This window comes from Atractosteus spatula, chromosome 8 (assembly GCF_055471065.1).
Source record: "Atractosteus spatula isolate fAtrSpa1 chromosome 8, fAtrSpa1.hap1, whole genome shotgun sequence".
Lineage (NCBI taxonomy): Eukaryota > Metazoa > Chordata > Actinopteri > Semionotiformes > Lepisosteidae > Atractosteus > Atractosteus spatula.
In genome coordinates this window covers 25,517,390-25,537,562 of record NC_142713.1, presented here as the reverse complement: position 1 = coordinate 25,537,562, position 20,173 = coordinate 25,517,390, and the positions used below count along the sequence as shown (strand labels likewise).

General features: G+C 35.8%; 1 protein-coding gene across 3 annotated transcripts in view; it reads left to right on the top strand.

The window, feature by feature from the left end:
• nav3 (neuron navigator 3) overlaps window positions 1-20,173 on the top strand; it is a 205,588-nt gene that overhangs the window by 79,484 nt on the left and 105,931 nt on the right. For 2 of the 3 annotated variants that reach the window (XM_088923319.1, XM_088923318.1), the window contains exons 1-3: window positions 2,968-3,058; window positions 9,028-9,096; window positions 15,037-15,179. In XM_088923319.1, the coding sequence (XP_088779445.1) occupies window positions 3,045-3,058; window positions 9,028-9,096; window positions 15,037-15,179 (226 nt within the window). In that variant the 5' untranslated portion in view covers window positions 2,968-3,044. Of the gene's footprint in view, window positions 1-2,967; window positions 3,059-9,027; window positions 9,097-15,036; window positions 15,180-20,173 lie in introns of those variants that run through there. The other variant, XM_088923320.1, reaches the window with a different exon arrangement.

Genomic DNA, 20,173 nt, shown 5'->3' with positions numbered 1-20,173 from the left:
GACTGTAGAGGGTATCAATAACTACAAGTATTTGGGACTTTTTATTAAAAAAGGTCGATTGAGACTTTTTAAAATTAAACTTTGCTATTTTAAGGTAGATCAAACTATTTTAATAGTTTTCTGCAAATCATTGGTTGAAAGTCTCTTTAATTAAAGTCTCTTAATAAAGTCTCACCTTTAAAGGCGCTATATAAAATAAAGTTTATTATTATTATTATTAATATACTGTATCATTTGTAAGTTTGGCAACATCAGTTCCGATAATTGTAATAGGTTCAGAAAATTAGTGAGGAAAAGCAGTAAAATCATTGAGGCAAATCAAACCTAAAACGTCCCTCTACAAACAGAAAGTGTTTGGCTAACCCCATCTATACTACTCCTATCTAGGAGATGCCTCTAGATGGGAGCCTGTGTCCCCAGATGTAACAGTAAAAGATTCAGGAATTGTTTGATTCCCTCAGAAATCTCGCTCTCAGACAATGTAAAATAACTCTTTTATCTCCTATAACACTGTTGTACTGTATTTTTTGTGATGTTTGTCTGTTTTTGTTGTATTATTGTGTTGGACCCTGATGTAAAACAACTTTCCCCCAGGGGATAATACATGTTGAATTCAATTGAAATTGAAAATGATGCAGGATTATGAAGGGTACACTAGTGTATACTGTACTAATAGGCACTGCATGAAATTTACTTTGTGAAGAATTTATCTTGTATAACATTGTGTGTAATTTAGTGTACAGAGAGCTTCATCACTTATTGTTCTTTTGAATCCAGATTTATTGAATCAGACCTTAAAATTGTTCCTTTGGTTTATAAGCAAAGCATTAATTTTCAATGAATTTCCAATATATAGAGTATATAGAGTCCAATATACTGTAAAGAGTCTAAGTGTCAGTACTCTTGTTTTTAAAAACACATGTATATCTCATGCCAAAGGTTCAATATAAGTGACATAATACACATTATTTCATACCTAAAATGTTTCATGCCAGGAATTTATATTTCTAGGAAGGTGTTCTCTTTTTTCTGCTCTTTTAAATTGATTCTGTCCACAACAAAACAGTGCTGCAGCCATTGACAGCACTGAGTCAATATATTTTAATTTAAAAAACACAAAACAGTACATTTACGCACAATTACATTTGCCAAGGTGTGTGAGTGATGGTTTATTGAAAAAATAAAAAGATAGAAGAGGCAGTAGCTAGAAAACTTGAAAGACCTGGGAAATGTTAGCTATTTCTCCTAGAGGACTGTATTCTTGGTATGCAGGGTCTTGGTCTGGCTTCTACGTGTGACTGTGACAGCAGGTTTGGCCTTATTATTGACATGTCTATAATGTAGGTTTGTGTTAAGCACAGTATTCATCCCTGCTGTGAACCACACAGCTGCCCCATTCCTGATATAACCCAGGGTCTTTTTTAATACAGCCAGTGACAGGTGTACAGATGGCTGCTGAAGTCTATTTGAACATAACTGAAAACCAAAGCAAACCAATTATTTGAAACATGCACCAGAGGTATCTTTGTTGGAACATACCAGAGTGAGTCAGGGGCACAAAAATGAGAGACTCAAATACTAGATGTCGTATTTATGTTCAGACAGTTTGTCCATATCTTACTTTCATTTTGGTTAACAGGCTATTTACAGTACTACCTGAGACTGTTGTGTAAACTATGATAAAAGCAACTGGTTTCAATAATTTGCAAATTTGAGCTGGAAAAAAATATTCATTTAACAGCAGAAGCTAAGCTTTTGTGCCCTTTGGGATTTTGAATTACTGAGCTGGTAATTTGACTAATTGCAACTGTATATGATTTTATGGCTCTAGCATCCATTATATAGCATTTCATATCCTTGGGAACAAACTAATGTACTGACCTAATAATTGAAACTAATTAAATAAATTAATTTATTTGTAAATTAAAGTGCCCTTAGAACATGTGTCAAACATATTTCTTTCTTGTGTTTGTCATTGTATTAAAAAATAATATGTGTCAGATAGATTTGCAATGAAATACAATGAAAACCAACAAACAATGCAATACTGGGTTGTGGTAAATGTAACATTGTATCAGAGTAATCCTGAAATCTAAAAACCACTAGGAAAATTAAAATTTAATCAAACAAATTAAACATACTGTATTAAAAAAAGAAGTAGAGATTTGACTGAAGTAGCAGCTGTTATTCTGATGGAAGATAGTTAATTGGAGAATTACACTATTTTAATGCATTATAAGCCACTACAGAGAAAGAAAACAACCCCTTCTTAACAGTGTTTTATTGTTAAATACAGTTTTTATAGGAAATGACTGGTGATGCTTTATCAGTTGAGATGCACTGAATAAATAGTTGGGAGAATTCTTGTGTTGTATATTTATAAACTGCGGCAACAGTATTTTCCTATCCCACTCGCTCCAAAGTTTTGCTTTAATAGTATGTGCTTCTACCTGCATTTTGTGTAAATTACAGTATATCAATAAAGAACATATCTTTACAGAGAAACCCTCCATTCTAGTTTGCTCTTCCAAGAAGGAGTTTTCTTCATATTTTTTTCTTATTTGTCACAGCAGTTGTTGATTACTTCTGGAATAAGATAAGGAAATTTGCAATACAGATAAAGCATTCCTCCACTTTAATGTCAGAATGCTTTTATGGGTTCAGATTCAGTAGGTTGAATCAGGAACTTCTTTCTTTCACTAAAGAGGTGTTACAGTACATAGGAAACAATAACATTTTGTGGAAACCATAGGGATTAAATCTGTGGGTTTTTTTTAAATAACTGTCTGGCTATAGTTACAGTTCATGTTTTCTATAGCAAACACCTGTTAGTATTCATTTCTGTTCCTCTTTTGTGTGTTTTACTGGTGATCAGACACTTGGGAGCCAGTGGATTTAGGAAGCAGAAATAGTACAACCCACTCACTGACTAAGGTCCTGTGGTGAATAACTTGACCTCCCTGTGTCTTGGTTTTCACCCATCTTCAAAACTCAGTGAAAGGCAAAACCGTCTACCAAATGGAAACTTTGATATTATTTCTAAGATGGACTTCTCTAGGTAAATTGATTTTAATTGTAATGTGTTTTACTTTTATCAGGGAAATTTTCTGGGTTATTAAATATATACACCAGCGCATTCAGTGTTATGATTCACCAATGTATTATTTGATGGTAAATGATTATATGGTTTTTAACTAGACTTTATATAATTATTAAAATTAATTTTGGGTGCCTTTTAAATATATTCTCTGAATTGTTTTTAGAAGCAAAAATACATTTTATAGTATTGTAACATTTATTCCACTCATATTATTGCTTCTCAGTCTCAAATTGCAAATGAGCCTGAGTTAATTTAGTGTTTCTGATTATGAATGACATCTAAAAATACAAGCAACTCTATAAACATACTGAAGTATTGTACTTCTCAAGTTCTGAAATGTGGATTGATTTCTTTAATTTTTGGGGGGGACTTCTAAATTGTGGGATATAAAAGAAAAAGTCACCAAAAACCCCTATGTGGAAAAGCAAACAGTTCACCTACATTTAAAGGGAGGAAATTAATAATTTGTGTACTAATTCTGAGAGTTTAATGTCATCTTTAATCCTAAGAGCTATAATAAGATTTTGTGAGATGTCGCTCAGTATCTGTAGATGCACTCTGGGGAGCTGTATTGCTAAAAGACTACAACATAATCTACTTCTGGCTTGTCACTTTGGAAATACTTAATACTTGCTTTCATCAAGTTGAGTTTAGGCTTTGAAGAATGTTAGTGGATTTGTGTATCACTCCCACATGCATTGATTGTCCTGTATATGAGTCCATACAATGAAGGGTGCACATATTGTATGTTCAAAAAAATAAATGCTTGTATTTGAAACTAAACAAAGCTGTTTTACACTGAGAACATCTGTATCTCTGAACATCTGTACCTCTCAAAGCTCTATCAGTGCATTTCATCACAGAATAATTCCTTCTGGTTGACCTTGAACCTCAAGTTATGCTTGTTTTCTCTGGGCTGTTATTCCAATGTTATTTTATGTAATATTAAAAAAGTTTTTTTCGTGTCGCAGAAAAGGGAGAGTAAATGTGAACAGGGGAAGGCTACTGTGTAAGAGAGCCCAATCACAATTATTTTAACAAAGAAGAAGCAGTCAGTTAAAGCAAAACATGCTGCACGCTTGTGCTTGTCATTTCTGCTTATATTAACACTCAGTGCCACATTTTAGATCATTGTGCAGGAATTTTGCTGACAGATCCTCTAACCGATAGTCTATAACCTATATATGAGGCAGATTTCTATCTTCACTCCTCATATGTTTCCTCTTACCCACTGGGTGGCTGGTGTATGAATGTGCAGCAAGGTTATTTATGTTACTATGATAATGAACTGTAAGAAATAGTGTGGGTGCAAATGTGACACTATAGATTATGCTGAAAAATGCTAACACTCCTCTTGTTTGGTGGTGGGGAGGGGGGCAGCCCACCGACAGTGAATTGAAAAGTTCATCTTTAATTCAGCAGCTGCAACACCATTATATACCCAAGTGTAAGATCTTTTCCAAGGAAATTACTTGCTTCATTAATCATCTCCAAAACTGCTATTTGCAGTGCCTGAATAGGTTGTTTAGTAAAACATGTCTGAGGTGGAAGAATTCACGATGGAAAAAGAGCCCACCATGAGGAAGAATTATTTCTGCATCTTTTCTTGCAGTTCACATTGCTTTGTCCACTACAGGGCAATTAGCTTTATCTTCCTAATATTGAATTAGGGGCATATTTTCTTTTTTTTTTTAAACGAGTTTGTCGGCTGCTGTTCTTTCAAAACCAAAAGGTGTCTGTGAATAGGCTTTTTTGTCAAAGTTATCCTGGGAGGTAATTAAGTAGTTAACCAGAAGTATTTAATTTGAAAAAGCCAGTGAAAAGTGAACAAAATGAAAATGTGAGGTAAAAGATATTGCCCACTAGCAGAATAATTTATCCTAATTCTTGTGAAATCCCAGTTCCTTATTAGTGTAATCACTGTCTTTAAAATGTCTGCTCAATAACAGAACTTGATATTGATTTGGTTTCTGTTTGCTTTGAAAATAACTAATAAATAAATCTGCATGGTGATGAAGATGCATTAAATAGATTTCTTTAAAAATGTTGTTGTGTTCTTACCTAATGCATTTACCAAATAGTAATAATAATTGATATTGTGGAAGTTCATTTTAAACATAAGGTTTCAGTGTCAGTTTTTTTTAACATTTACACATCAGTCTGATTTATTCTTCTAGTTTCCAGAATGTGTTCTGAAAGCTATACTGTACCTCTCTGCACTGTTTTTCTACCACCTGTTAGGAAATGACCCCAGAGTCAAATCACGCACTTCCTATGTTATTATTATACATCTTCAAGCAGGGCAAACAGATGGCCAGCATTCTAAATGTTAAAATATGCTTTTGTTCAAAACGGGATTGAAATGAATGTGTGCAAAACAGTAATCAACTTTGATTTTTAAATAAGGGGCTTGTGTGTAAAAAAGAAAAACAAAGGGAAAAGGCCTTTAAGCCCACAGGATTAGCTTGTACATCAGAATACTTATCGATACCTTTGTGTTGTGGAGAAGAAATAAATATAGTTTTCCATTTATTACTATCGTGTTAGTGAAGTAATGAGATCCATAAAGTTCTTCAAAAACACATAATTTAACCACAGCTTAGTTACCGCCATTTGAAGTGTCCATGTTAATTTTCATCCCATTGCATCTGTTATCCCTGTCTTCTCCAACACCCGTTCCTGATTGATATGAATAATCCCTGTGCATTTTCAGCTTGGAAACTAAAGTTTGAGGGCTGTTTGTCATTTAAGAGAGATACACTGTTTGATCTGTTAGGAATTACATTTTCCAACAACTGCATTTCATTTAAATAATATGCTCAATTTGGTGCAAACGGTTGACAAGCCTCTCTTGCAAATGAAAAAGAGCAAAATGTGGCAGTATTTTGGCTGCTTTATTTACCCTTTAGTCTTTCAGACAAACTAGCTTTCAGTGCTGCTGCCCAGTTACCAAGCTCATTTACGGAAACAAACAAGTTTGTTTGATAGCCCTTCTGTGCAATACCAGATCTAGGGACAGAAGCCAAACGCTGGCCTGAAAACACATGCAGGAACAGCTCAGTGAAGTCTGGGAGGCTGAGCTGTGGGGATTTAAGCAAGTCTCTGAGTAGTATAAACTCAGCTGAGGTGATAATCTTCCAAGTCTGCAATCACAGAAGAAGTGACAAGTCCCACCTTTCTTCTATTCAGCATGTAAAGTAATAATAATTGCTTACACTTATATAGTGCTTTTCTGGACACTTCATTCAAAGCCCTTTACAGGTAATGGGGACTCCCCTCCACCAACACCAATGTGCAGCACCTACCTGGATGATGCAACGGCAGCCATAGTGCGCCAGAACGCTCACCACACATCAGCTATCAGTGGGCAGGAGAACAGAGTAGTGAAGACAGTTCATAGATGGGGATTATTAGGAGGCCATGATTGGTAAAGGCCAATGGGAAATTTGGCCAGGACGCTGGGGTTACACCCCTACTCTTTTCGAGAAACGCCCTGGGATTTTTAATGACCACAGAGAGTCAGGACCTCGGTTTTCCGTCTCATCTGAAGGACGGCGCCTTTTTACAGTATAGTGTCCCCGTCACTATACTGGGGCATTAGGATCCACACAAACCGCAGGGTGAGCACCCCCTACTGGCCCCACTTACACCTCTTCCAGCAGCAACCTTAGTTTTTCCCAGGAGGTCTCCCATCAAGGTACTGACCAGGCTCACACCTGTTTAGCTTCAGTGTTTTCTAAATGTGTAACAGCAAATCATTTTCTTTGTTTCTTTGAATCTTGAATTTATTTCTGAGGAGTTTGTTATTGTTTTAAAGTGTTTTTTTTTTATTCCACAATACCTAAATTGCTAGGAGAATAGCTATCACTACTAGAAATATTAGTAATATTTATTAATTAAATTATATTTAAATAGTATAAAATAATGAAAAGGAATAAATAGTACATGTACAGTACATTGTGGAAGATACAGCAATGCTCTGCAACCTCAGTCTTATACAGACAGTGGTTATATTGGTTTCAGCTTCTTCCCAAAGCATTAGGAGGAAGCAATGTTTTCAGTTCTTCACGTCAACAGATTTTTTTTAGAGCAAAATGCAATAAATTGTTATCGATACTGAGTTTTACATAAACTTTGTTTTATGTACTAGGCAAACGACTGAGAGACTCGTTGAAATTTTCAAAATTGAACTCACCGTTGTACCGAGGTTAATGAATAACTGTGGTTTGCAGTGCTGGAAAGGAATTCATACTATATTGAAATACATCCCAGTTTTAGTACATTTTTATGAACCTATGTTTTTATGGATCCACTGCTTTTCTTTATTTTTTTAAATTTTTATGTTTAAGAAAGCTTACTTGCAAAAGAATGGGCATTTATTCTCTTCTAGCCAACCAGCTGAAATCACTCCCCGAAGTCCAATGTGAAACAGGAAAGGTTTTCAGTTGCCCTGTTAATGAACCTGCATGACAGGCTATTAAACTACAACAAACATATTTTTTATTCACAATCTGCATATTACAGATCCCCTTACGTCGGAATACCAGCATGTTTGGACATGAACCAAAGCTCCAATGCCTGGTTTTACATTCTGAGATGTTTAGTCAACCATTATTTTTTCAGTTACATGATAGTAGCAGAAATTAATAAGGAGATAACTTTGATAACTTTTTTATAATTACGTGAGTGTAGACTGTGCTGTTTCCACTTGTGAGGAAAAGAGAACACTACTGAAAACCCCAAACCAAAATTGTGACTGTTAAATTGATTAGAAAGCATAGCAAATGGCCTCCTAATCATTTTCTTTTTTTATTTTTACATTTTGCAAATTAATCTGAATTTGTTGAAAAATGATTTGCCGGTGTTTGTACGCTTAGACCTTAGGAAAAAGATGGATTTCATCTTCACACAAGAAACAGAGCCAGCGAACAACAGGGCAGAGCAGTGTTTAAAATGGTTATATGGAATGCCACTTTATATACATCTTTCAGCTCCAAAGTTATACAGTACCTTAGCCCTTATCTGAACAGCTGTTATTCAGTTAATTATTTTTTTTCAAGATTATCCTCCACTTTATAATGACTTCATGGTGGGAACATCATGCCCAAAGGTAAAATGAGGAAACTTACTTGAACTGAACTCAGGTAATCTGGAAAGATTATTACTGTGTATTAACATTTTGGATTTTTTTGTTTTCAGTCTTGTAAAATAATAGGAGTAATGCTAGAAAAAAATACGTTTTTTTCTGAAAGAGAGGAAATATTTAGGATGTCATATGAGAATGCGTATTTCTTAACCCTTTTAATGTTTCCTTGCCCAGAAGTTCTGTTTTTCACATAAACAGTCTGTGTACATACTGTATCACCATTATAGCATACGCCTTTACAAATGTTTAATAGTAACATATTCAATCAGCTGTTTGGTGTCTATAAATGTATATTATAGTCATAGCACAGTAAATGAAAAATAGGCTATACAGAAATCTATTTCAGTACTGTATGTCATTTAAAATGACCAAGGATGACTCTTCTTTGGTGAATTGTGACTTCATTTTAAAGTATTTCTTTTTTGTGCTTGGGGTTTCATACCTGAAAAACTCTCCATGTTTGTTCAGGTCAGATTGCCTGATGGAAACATCTTTTGTTTTCAGTCCTGATCTGAACATAAAGTGAGGAAAGCATGAAAGAGATCCTCATGTTCTTGGTTATTTGAGTTTTAAATGTTTTTTTAACATGTTTCAATTTATTCCCAAAGAATTTGGTGCCATAGTGAAGGCTGCTGTTAGATTTCCCATTTGCACTTTTCATGGCTTTCCTGGTATAAACTAGGAGATCTCGTTATTACATTAGTGCATTTCAAACGTGCCACCGTGTTCAAGATTTAATAAAGCTGTTAGAATTTATTTTGTGTTCTCTTCTATCTCACAGTCTCACTGCAAGATATGCAACTCCATCAAGCCACAGTGGAATAGGATCCAGTCAAAAGAAGAATACAAGGTATGTGACATGTGAATGTGACAGTTAAAATATGATATACCCCAAAGCATCGAAACAGTGCGAAATTGTCAGTGGCAAAGACTTAGTTTAAGTTATCATAAGTTTTAAATGTCATTTTGCATTTGTAAATTTACAAAAACTTTTCACCAGATCGCCCTGCAGGTACCCACGAAATAGGTCATGGCATTTTAACAGAATTACTTCATAATAAGGTAACCATCTCCCTAAATCTCCTCATATTCCCCAGCATTTCATTCAGAAATCTCAGTTGAAAACAGTGCAAGGGACCTGTGAAAGAAATGCCCAGGGTTGCAGCTGGTTTAGTTCAGAGAGCAGCAACTAGCATGAAACTGTGGTTCAGTAATAACAGGATAGATGAAAAGAAGAAAAAATGTAAGTTGCTAAATTTGTAAATGACAAGGGTATGCCATGGTGAGGGAAAAGATTTGTGATGAAGACTCAACAAGTGTTTAATTTAAAGCTACACGTTGTGGGCATTTGCTGTGCGTCCACAGATACTGACATTAGCTTTGACATTACTGGAGCAACTCCCTGTGTAACCAGATTCTAACCACATTACTGTGCACATCACTCCATCACTCAGCACCTATCCCACATAAGGCCCTGTTCTAAAATTGTTTTGTTTTGATGGCAATCTACAGTAATATTTATGGTAAAATAGTGCATCAACTACAATGTAAACAGCAAACACTCATGGGTCTTATGATTTGAAAAAAAGATACATTTTTTCTCTTGCTGCTGGAAATCTCCAGACTGGTAGTAGCGTTTTTATATGAACTACAGTCAAGTTGATATCTGGAGAGTTAAAACTCCCATCATTAAACTGTTCTGCGTGTCTATTGCACTGCATTGAATTCTTTGTAATGGCTGGTGTTTATTTAAAAAAACCAGCAGGGAACAAAACAACATGACATCAAATTTTTATTTTCATCACCATGATGTTTTCAATAGGCCTTCCTGCTAAAAATAAATATAGCATATCAATAAAGTGACATTTTTACAGCTTAAGAAACACAAAGCCATACTTTGTTAACTTTTCTTAATGGAATTCTCTTAAGAGTGAAAGATTTTTTGTTTTTATCATGTTTTGAAAATCCTACATTACAGCTGCAGAGGGATATAGGACAAAAAATCAGCAGAGATAAAAAAAATGAAATGCAAGACACTTTTATTTTGCACTTGTTGCTGTTAAGGAGTTGTCTAAAAACATGTCTATCTACGCTTCTCCTCTTTTTGGTGCTGCTCCCTGCTTCTCTTGAACTTAGATAAATGAACCAAGGGCGGTTGAATTAAGGAAATGAAAAAGAGCAAATGGATTTTTAAGTTTGTCTTGAGCGTATACTTCAGGGAACAAGGGACATGAGTGGAGCTCAAGGGTCACAGCAGAGGTGGAGTGGCGGAGCAGTTGCTAGTCAGTCTGCAACAGGCCCTGCTGTGAGACAGTTAAGAGCAGGCTGGGAGCCAGCAAGAGCTATAAAAAAGCTGATGAATGGGCCCTTGGAGACTCATATCCTAGGGCCTGTAGAATAAGCTGTTTGTGTATGACATCTTAAGCCACTAATGAAATTAAGAATGGGAAAACTGATTTTCCATTACAGAATAATATGTGAAAATATATTGTATTTACAGTACATAATTACAAATTAATTATTTGTCTGTGCCTTGGTAATGCTAGATTTCAAAGCAGTAACGGACTTTGCAAGGGAATGGCAAGCAGTCTAGAATTATTTGATAGATTTATACCATAAATACTGTATGTTAATTCCTTAATCTCTCAAGAAAGTTTTGAATAACCTAATTGCCGGAGTAGTGACCCTCACTAAAATCCTTCAATTTCATATGATGCTCTATGCTTATAAACTTACTGTATGACTTAAAAACAAACATTCCTGTTGGTGCTAGATGCCGTAATATTCAATTCATTACAGCGGTTATTTTTCTGATCTTGAAAAAAACATCTGTTCTGCTTATACATTGATGCTACCTTGGTTTAGCTTTGTTTAATTGAAAGATGTTGCTTTTGGCTGAGGCTCTGATGCGAAAAAAACAAAGAGTCACCAGAGAGATCCCTTGTGATTAATTATTGTTTGTGGGTGTGCATGTCTGTCATGGTGATAGGGGTATCAGTTACACATACAGTGTGCTATGTTCAGGCATTCACAAGCTCAAATTCTGAGTCTTAGTGTTGATTAGTTTAAAGGGTTTAAAGTTACACAGTCCCAGCATTTTAACCTTTTGTGGGTTTGTGGAATAAACTACTGAATATGTGCAGCTATTCAGATTCCATTTTTTTCTCAGCAGGTGGCAGTGTTTGACAACAGAATACTGCATTGCATGAGTTTCATCTTTCATTTCTTCCATAGCTAGAGTCCAGTTAGATTTGACATTCATGGTCATGTAGGATATTGAGGTCAAATAGTAATCTATGTCTGCTTAATAACATTTTGTTTTACAGTATATGTTTATGTTTTAGTATGCAATTCAGTCAAAATAATGAAAGCAAAAATATAAAACCTTTAAATACAACTCATACTATTTATATTTGGAAGTGACTATACTTACAAAAATGGTACCTTTTTGCTGTAGTTGGCTTCTGTGTATTGTGCTGAATTGTGCTGCAGTATTCAGACATACATAAATGTTTTTCTTTTTTTAAATTTATAATAATGACTGATATCATTCAATTTCAATTGGAAATTGGTTTGCTATTCAGGCCTCAGTAAAATAGTTTAATTAATTAAAATGCAGTACATTCTCTCCACATTTAATAAACGTGACTCAGACTTCCTTGTCTTTTTTTCAAAGCTCAGAGATTTAATTTATTTACTGTAAATACTCATTATTTACAGTAAATCTGTTTTTTTCTCTTGGCTCAGAAGTTGGCTTATCTGTTTCTCTTTCCCAGATGAAGCGTACTTTTTGGACTTGATATAAAATATATCAGTGAACATGTAACATTTTTGGTAAAGTGTACTACAAAGTTTGTTGTGATTTAAAGGGTATACAAGTTTTACAAAGGAATATCTTCAGGAATTACACACGTTTAATACACAGTATTTTTTTTCCTTACTAGTTTTATTTATCCCTCCATTTTTTTCCTGTGGCTTTAGTTTTACGTCTGTTCAATTTCGGACTTAGGAGTGCACAACCGTCAGGAGTGACGGGCTTCACCACTAGCATTAACAATCAACACTTCAACACTGTCAGTAACTTAATTTTAACTAAACTCACTATTGGGAGAAAACGTATGTACTGTATGTAGGGCTCTTTTTGGATTTTTGGCAAACAGAGATTTTAATTATCTATTTAGTACTTTTTGTGATTTGGAAAAATCATTAGCATCTCATATCTGAAAATTATGCCTTAAGGATCGTGGGATATTCCATTCTGAAGATAACAGTATAAAGCATGTTAGATATTTTAAACTAGAATTGATTGAATTCTTATCTGAATTGAGTGGAATGACAATTTTAGGTAATTTTATTGAATCTACTTTTCAAAGGAGAACTTAGCAGTTATCCCTGTCAGCAGCCATATAGCCCTGCAAATCACAACTAGCAACCCACTGAATCTAAGCAGAAGTCAGCCTGGTGAGTACCTGGATGAGAGACCACCTGGGAAAAATTAAGGTTGCTGCTGTAAGAAGTGTTAGTGGGGCCAGCAGGGGGTGCTCCCCCTGCAGTCTGTGTGGGACCTAACACCCCATTATAGTGACGGGGACACTATACTGTAGAAAGGTGCCATCCTTCAGATGAGACGTAAAACCGAGGTCCTGACCCTCTGTGGTCATTGAAAATCCCAGGGCATTTCTCGTAAAGAGTAGGGGTGTAACCCTGGTGTCCTGGCCAAATTTCCCATTGGCTCTTACCACTCATGGCCTCCTAATAATCCCCCTCTATGAATTGGCTTCATCACTATGCTCTCCTCCCCACTGATAGCTGATGTGTGGTGAGTGTTCTGGTGCACTATGGTTGCTGTTGTGGTTCTTACAATACACCAGTAATGATAATACAATACACGTGTTCATGCTGTACCAGATGCACAAACTACTGTATATGGCGGTTTCAGGCAGTTAAAACTTAAGCAAGGTTTCAATTACATATTTTATGAAATTAATTACTTTACAATCTCAGAGTTATAAAGGCCAATAATTATTTATCAATCATTGTTTATTAGATCCTTTTGAAGTTAGGCATGTAAGCAAATTTAACGCAGTGAAGAAAATGTATAAATGCAGATTTCTGAGTCAATAAAATAACATAATGAACTTAAATGTGAATAAATTCTTATGCAAATTTTATTAGGGAATTGAAGGTCCTGAATGCTTGTTTAAACCTTACTATGAGTAGCATTGTGTTTTCATATTGTAGGATTGAGGTCCGTAGTTCTCAATAATTAACAATTAATGATTAACAAATTCATGATGAATAGATACAAGTGGGACTTTGTATCAAATATTCCCCCAATGAGCATTTGTTTTCTTTCATTATAGTTCAAAATGGGGGAATTTTTAAATTCAGAAATTACCCTATAATTGGTTGATACCAATTATAAAGCAGGCTCAGCATTTCAAGATTTGGAGACAAATTGAAAAATTAGCCCCAGATAGAATTCAGCTGGTACACAATCTAGGAGACATCGAGTTTCTCAAGGACCAGGGCTGAGAATTGCTATCTTATGCCACTATGCAAAAGTGGAAATAACTAAAGAAATGTGAAATGAAAGTTTCAGGGATTACGTTTTATACCATGTTTTAGAAAACATCACATTCATTCCATTGATGATTTTATATCTTCTGAAGCGCATTACCAGATTTATAGTTCAGATATAATTTGTTCTTGTTGATACATTTTCAGAGTAATGCAGTTACAAGCTGATTCACTTCGAACAAGAATGAACAAGAATGATCAGGTTCAGTAAAGATTGTTGTCTGAGTGATCTGAATGTGCAATGGTAGAATGTCATATGTCCTACTGTAATACCCAAATACATGTTACATGTAAAGTTGGGGGTAGTATGGTGATGCAATGATTAGCATTGCTGCCTTACAGAACTGGGGGCCTGGGTTCAATTCTGGGGACTGGAGTTTGATCTGCATGGATGTACTGTATGTTCTCCCCATGTATGTGTGGGTCTCCCCACACAGTCCAAAGACATACTGGTAAGTTAACTGGCTTCAGTGAAAATGGGCCCTGGTGTGAGTGTGTGTGTCTGTGTCTGTGTGTGCCCTGTGATGAGCCGTCCAGGATGTATCCTGCCCTGTGCCTGTTACTTGCTGGGATTGGCTCCCGCTGCCCCACAACCCAGTATTTGATCAAACGGTTAGAAAATAGATGGATGGATGTTATGTTGGCACTGAAAAAGTAAGTTCAGTAGTTAATTCTGGTTTCAGTTGGACTGAAAGAATTAGTGTCAAAATGAACTGAGCATTGCAGGAATGCCTTCATAATAAGGTAAATAAAGACAAAGTTCAGTTGCTGAAAAGCCTTACCGTATGTTACTCACTTATTTAAAATGCAGAGATATACAGTAGTATGTGGCTCTGTTGCAGGGTATGATAGTTTGGTGGAGCTTGGCAGCCTTTTTTGACTATGCTAATGTGTTTTTAATTGAGTAATTCTGTTTGCCTTGTAATTCCTGAACTTGTGACTTTTCTGCGGCTGCAACATCTGAAGAAAACGTTCAAATTAGTTTTAGTTACACACAGAGGCTGATAGTACCAAAGGCTCCACCGTCCACCCGCCTCACATCCTCCTTGCCCAACCCTCATTCTCCCCTTCTGCTATATGAATTGAGAAGTAATTTTAGGATTTGAAGCTGGGGTGCAAAAAAGCATTGGAGTTTCTCCCTTGAGAGTCAGTGTTTAGTTGAATGGCAGGTCTCTTAGTAAGCCTTAATCACTGTCTTTTTGTTTTACAGACTTCCTGGGCCTTCAAGGGGGCCAGCTGCAGGCAGCAGTGCCAGCAAGGTCCAAGGAGCATCAAATTTAAACAGGAGGAGTCAGAGCTTTAACAGCATAGACAAAAACAAGCCTCTCCAATATGCAAGCAGCAACGAGAAAGGTAGGAGATAATGGAAGTGAACTCAAAACCGATCATATCAATGCCTGGGCTCTGGGCTAATCTGGACTCACGTTACCCAACTTTGTGACTGCTGATACCGTGGGCATATGGCATTTACTAAGGTACAGGTAGTCAGAGTACAACAATACCGCCCACCATTTCCCAAAAAAAAATCTTACAGCATTTCTGAAAATAATATATTTGTGGATTTGTGGGTTATATTAAAGCTAAAACACAATTCCGTCTTAACAGTTAAGATTGCATAAGGACAGGAAAGTTTAATTAAGTGAAGTGCTTTCAAGCCTGACAACAGGTGGTGCTTCTTTATGTGAGTCTGGAACAACCTGCCAAACCAAAATCAGGCAGATTCTTGGGATCTCTTAGTAAATCTCTGAATGAGATTCTTGAATCATTAAGATTCTTAAAACCCAGTGATTTAGATGAGCCTCCCTTCATTTGTATTCTTTCTTATGATCAAATAATCTTCACAATATCTTCATAGAAATGGATTACTTGACATCGCTAATTTGTCTGGCAGAGCACACAGAGGATTTAACACATTTAATTTGGAAGTTTTCCAGATCCTGAAGCCCATATCAGCATTATACCCACCTGTGCACATGCTGCAGCTGTGAATAAGCATAATTGATTAAATTTGTTTGATTTGTTTGAAACAAAGAAAAACACTCTCGTGTGTTGAAATAGGTTAAAAATTAGTTTACCCTTGACTGTATTCTGTATTGCACAGGTGGATGTACAGTTTCTTTCTGGTATTGCTTTCTCTAACAGCATTGCAGAAATAGTACTTTATTCCCAGAGATAATCCACTCGATGGTGCATATTATTGCACATTATATTATGCTTAACACGCAATATATAATTGACTGCAACTAGTATTAATATATCGTACAAAGATTACAACAGTATGATACTGAAGTGTCAAATGTTTTCTTATCGTTCAGTATGTACAATGAACTGAGTACCGATTAGTGTTATAATTTAACTTTAAATGATATACTGAAAGGGTGGTACTGTGGCACAGTGGTTAGCATTGCTGTGACCCTGGGTTCAATTCCTGGGGTGCTCTCTGCGTGGAGTTTGTGTATTATTCCCATGTTTTCATGAGTTTCCTTCCGCAGACCAAAGACATACAGTACTGGGCGTATGTTTGTGTGCCCTGAGATGGACTTGTGTCCTGTCCAGGGTGTGTCCTGCCCTGTGCCAGTTGCTTACCAGGGTTAGGCTTCTGCTTCATCACACTCTGTATTAGATAAAGAGGTTAGATATGGCTGGATTATATACGAAATAAAACACAGTTTTTTGTAATACCTGTATGGTTTTGTAAAGACTTAAAACACAATGGTAGTCTATCAAGAACAGTTTATGAATAAGATTTAGGTTTGTTTGTTGAGGCATACATTGCAGATTTAGAGTGGAGCTGCATTTGTGCAAGTATCAAATGTGACCCTGTGGAGCAGACTATGGGTTAGAGCTGTCATGCTATTTTCCTAGGTTTGAACATTGTGGCACTTTCTTGTCTTATGCTTGAATTATAATGAAGGCCACTGTAAAGAAAACATGAAGCAGTCAGTGGTTTCAGCTGAAGAAAATATATCCCATTGTTTGCTTTGGCAGGCCTAGGACTGCAGATTTATGGAAGACTTGAATCAAAGTTTACAATAACCCTTTTTGTACAGTACTGTTTTTACAATTACTCTCTGCAAACCAAAGTCTGACCAAAATAATGCTAGGTTTTGTCTTCCTCTGAAAGTGTAGTGGCACTTTGCTTTGATGAATTCTTGTGTCAGGAGACAGGGAGGTTTGCCCCTCACCATTCAAGATATATATTAAACTACTCCTGAGTTGTGATTAATGACGTTCTGCCACTAATGCCTCCCTAGGTACGTAAAGCAAACCTTTAAGCCTTCACTTTCTTTTCTAAGAATACACTGCAGGTTAAGCTCAATAGCTCCTATGATGGTGTAGAATGACTGTTGTATATCATGAACAACCAAGAGATTGTGTTAGAGGTTCTAGTACGGGATTGGTTTACATTTTATATACAGTACATGCATACAATATTAAGTCCGAAAAACAAGGTTTTGAAACAGAAATGAAGACATATGCCTTATAAAATTTGGACTACACTGATATTAGGACTTTTTCTAGGTTTTATGAAGAACTATTTTGAGATGTTTTCTTCTTTCAAAACCTTAAATCAATTCCTGTCAACCTACAGTACACCTTGAAAATCAAGAGCAAGGAATGAAAAGGAGATTAAAGTACTTCCTTGGCCTCTGAAAAGTTTAAAGTACAGTATTTTAATAACTGTATTACTTGAATGTTAAAATTTACTTTTCAGAATTAACTGTATCTTTATTGATCAATGGAGGACATTGTTCTAATGAATGTCACTGGAGCATATTGATACTGCAATGCAAAGTGTTCTGTTTATGCCACGTTCAGTATCTGTAACCTATACCAGATTGACAGACAGCATCTTTATGACATTGATGTAGTCCTTTTGCATTGAAGGGGGCATATTCTGGCTTTGGCACAACAATAAATAATCTGTGGTGTTTTGTTGTTGTTGTTTTTTGTTTACAACTGCATCAAGCCACTTAAGTCCAGCTTGAATGAGTGAGTAAGTGGCACTGTGAACAAACGTGAAGAGCTGGTTGCATAGATGAAGTGACATTTCATTTTCAGTAGATAAAGTGAGTGGTGCAAAATGTATGTTGCTATGGAAACTCAAAGTCAGTATCATTAAAGCCTGGCAGCTGGTATGTAAAGGAATTTTAAAGACTGCTTTTAGTTACAAACCTCGAGTTAATTTGCAAAAGATATACATATAATCAGAATTACGTCCCTACTTATTTTACAAGAAACTGAATGATACATTAATGTTTCAGACTCGAGTGAATTTAACAATGGTAATTTCTGGCTTCACTACTAAGTTGTTTCCCTTTTAACCCCATGGGTGAGAGTTATAAATGCTCTTGCTCTGCTTCGTAAACACTACAAGCAGTAATGACAGTAATTTTATGGAGTTGTTGTATGAATGAGTTTTTCTTCATTCTTATGACAAGTTTATAGTCTCTATTACCTTTTATAACTTAACCAACCACTTTGTAAATCATTAAAATGTCTGTCACTACAGCCTCTGTCACGAGCTATTGGAATCCATCCTGTTGCTGATGTGACGTGTGTAATAATTACAAAATAAATTCCAACCAAAGCTACCTTTATAACTGTAGCCTCACTCTTTTCCTTTTCTAATGCTATGGCTGTCTTTTCTCAAAATAGAACAAAATAATTGGCATGCAACAGAAATAGTTAATCGGAATGGTCTCTCTCATGTAAAAATGCTGTAGCTTCAACATGTGTTCATTGTGATACTATGCTATTATTTAAATATGAAAAATAGGCTTATATCAAACGTACAATATTTTATAAGACATTAAATACGGGTATGAATCTGTGAGGTAAAATTAATCAGTTACTGTATATGCAAATACACTGCAATTGTTAAATACAATCATATATAAAGGGTATGGGTGGGTATTTAGGACCTAGTGTTAGCTCTGCTGAGGTAGCTTCAAATGCAGTGTTTGTTTTGTAGAACATATTTTCAGGGTGAGCATCACCTCAAAACTCTTTTCATCAAGTTATGCTACAGTAGAACACAGGGAAAAGTACATAGAAGTTGTCACTTATTCTCTGTAGAATAGAGGTGATAAAATCCATGACATGTTATTCATGGAAGGAGATTAGAAAAAGAAAAGCACATATGTTTTGAAAAAAAAAATAAAAAGTGGGAGTCAAAAAGGCCACTAAGGTAGATAGTAAGGGTAAATCACTAGCACATACTGTAGTTATTTGTAAGGCATCAGTATTTTGAAAGTGCTCCAAGAGCACTGCCACACAGAACTCATTAATGTGCTCTTTAGGTACTGGAGATTTCATCACACTGGAACTGTAAAGTAAAGATTTGGACAGTGCACAGTCTGCTCTATATGCCCCAATTTTAGTGGTAAGAATGCAGATAAGCCCAGAACGCTGATCACATGCAGAATGAGATTGAATGCATAAGAGCACTGATACTCTAGCTTATTGTTAGAGAATGCAATAAAGCTTTATTGATTAAATACCTAACAGCAGTGATAAAACAACTTATCTCATCTGTACCTCAGATTATTATATCTTCTAATTTGTTTCTCCTGTAATCAAACATTCAGTCAAGTCAATCAAATCCTGTCATTATGTTCTATTTAACACTTTTGAAGATGTTGAGATGTTTGCATTGATTTCTTTAAAACCATAGTGTTCTTGATTACTTAATACCCTTTAGATTGTTGCTTTCTTTTCACGCAGACTGAAGCTACTACATATTTATATGCTATATAGTTAAAACATTTGTGAAAAAAACAAACTTTGGTAAAGTATTCACAAATTGTAGTCAAAATATTGTAATTCCCTTTATATTTTATCTTCCCAAGAAGGCGAGACACACCAAATTTAAAACACAATTACTAAATTGTTTTGGCACTTTTCCCACAGTACAAATGATAAGAGGTTGCGATTATGAAATATCTGTGTAATTTGTAATTTGTTTCATTGAAACTTTCCATAAGGATTGTCTTGTGGGAATAAATAAAATGTTTACTGGACATTTACATCTCTGTGGCTAAGGATCTGCACCTGTGGCTGGAAGGTTGCCTGTTCAAATCCCGTAGCCAGCAGAGGAATCCTACTCCGTTGGGCCCCTGAGCAAGGCCCTTAACCCCAACTGCTCCAGGGGCGCTGTATAAATGGCTGACCCTGCCCTCTGACCCCAAGCTTCTCTCCCTGTCTGTGTGTCTCAAGGAGAGCAAGTATGCAAAAGGTATGCAAAAAAGACAAATTCCTAATGCAAGAAATTGTATATGGCTAATAAAGTGATCTCTCTTACATCCATTTACTCTTTGAAATGGAAGGTGGACTATGTTTTTACT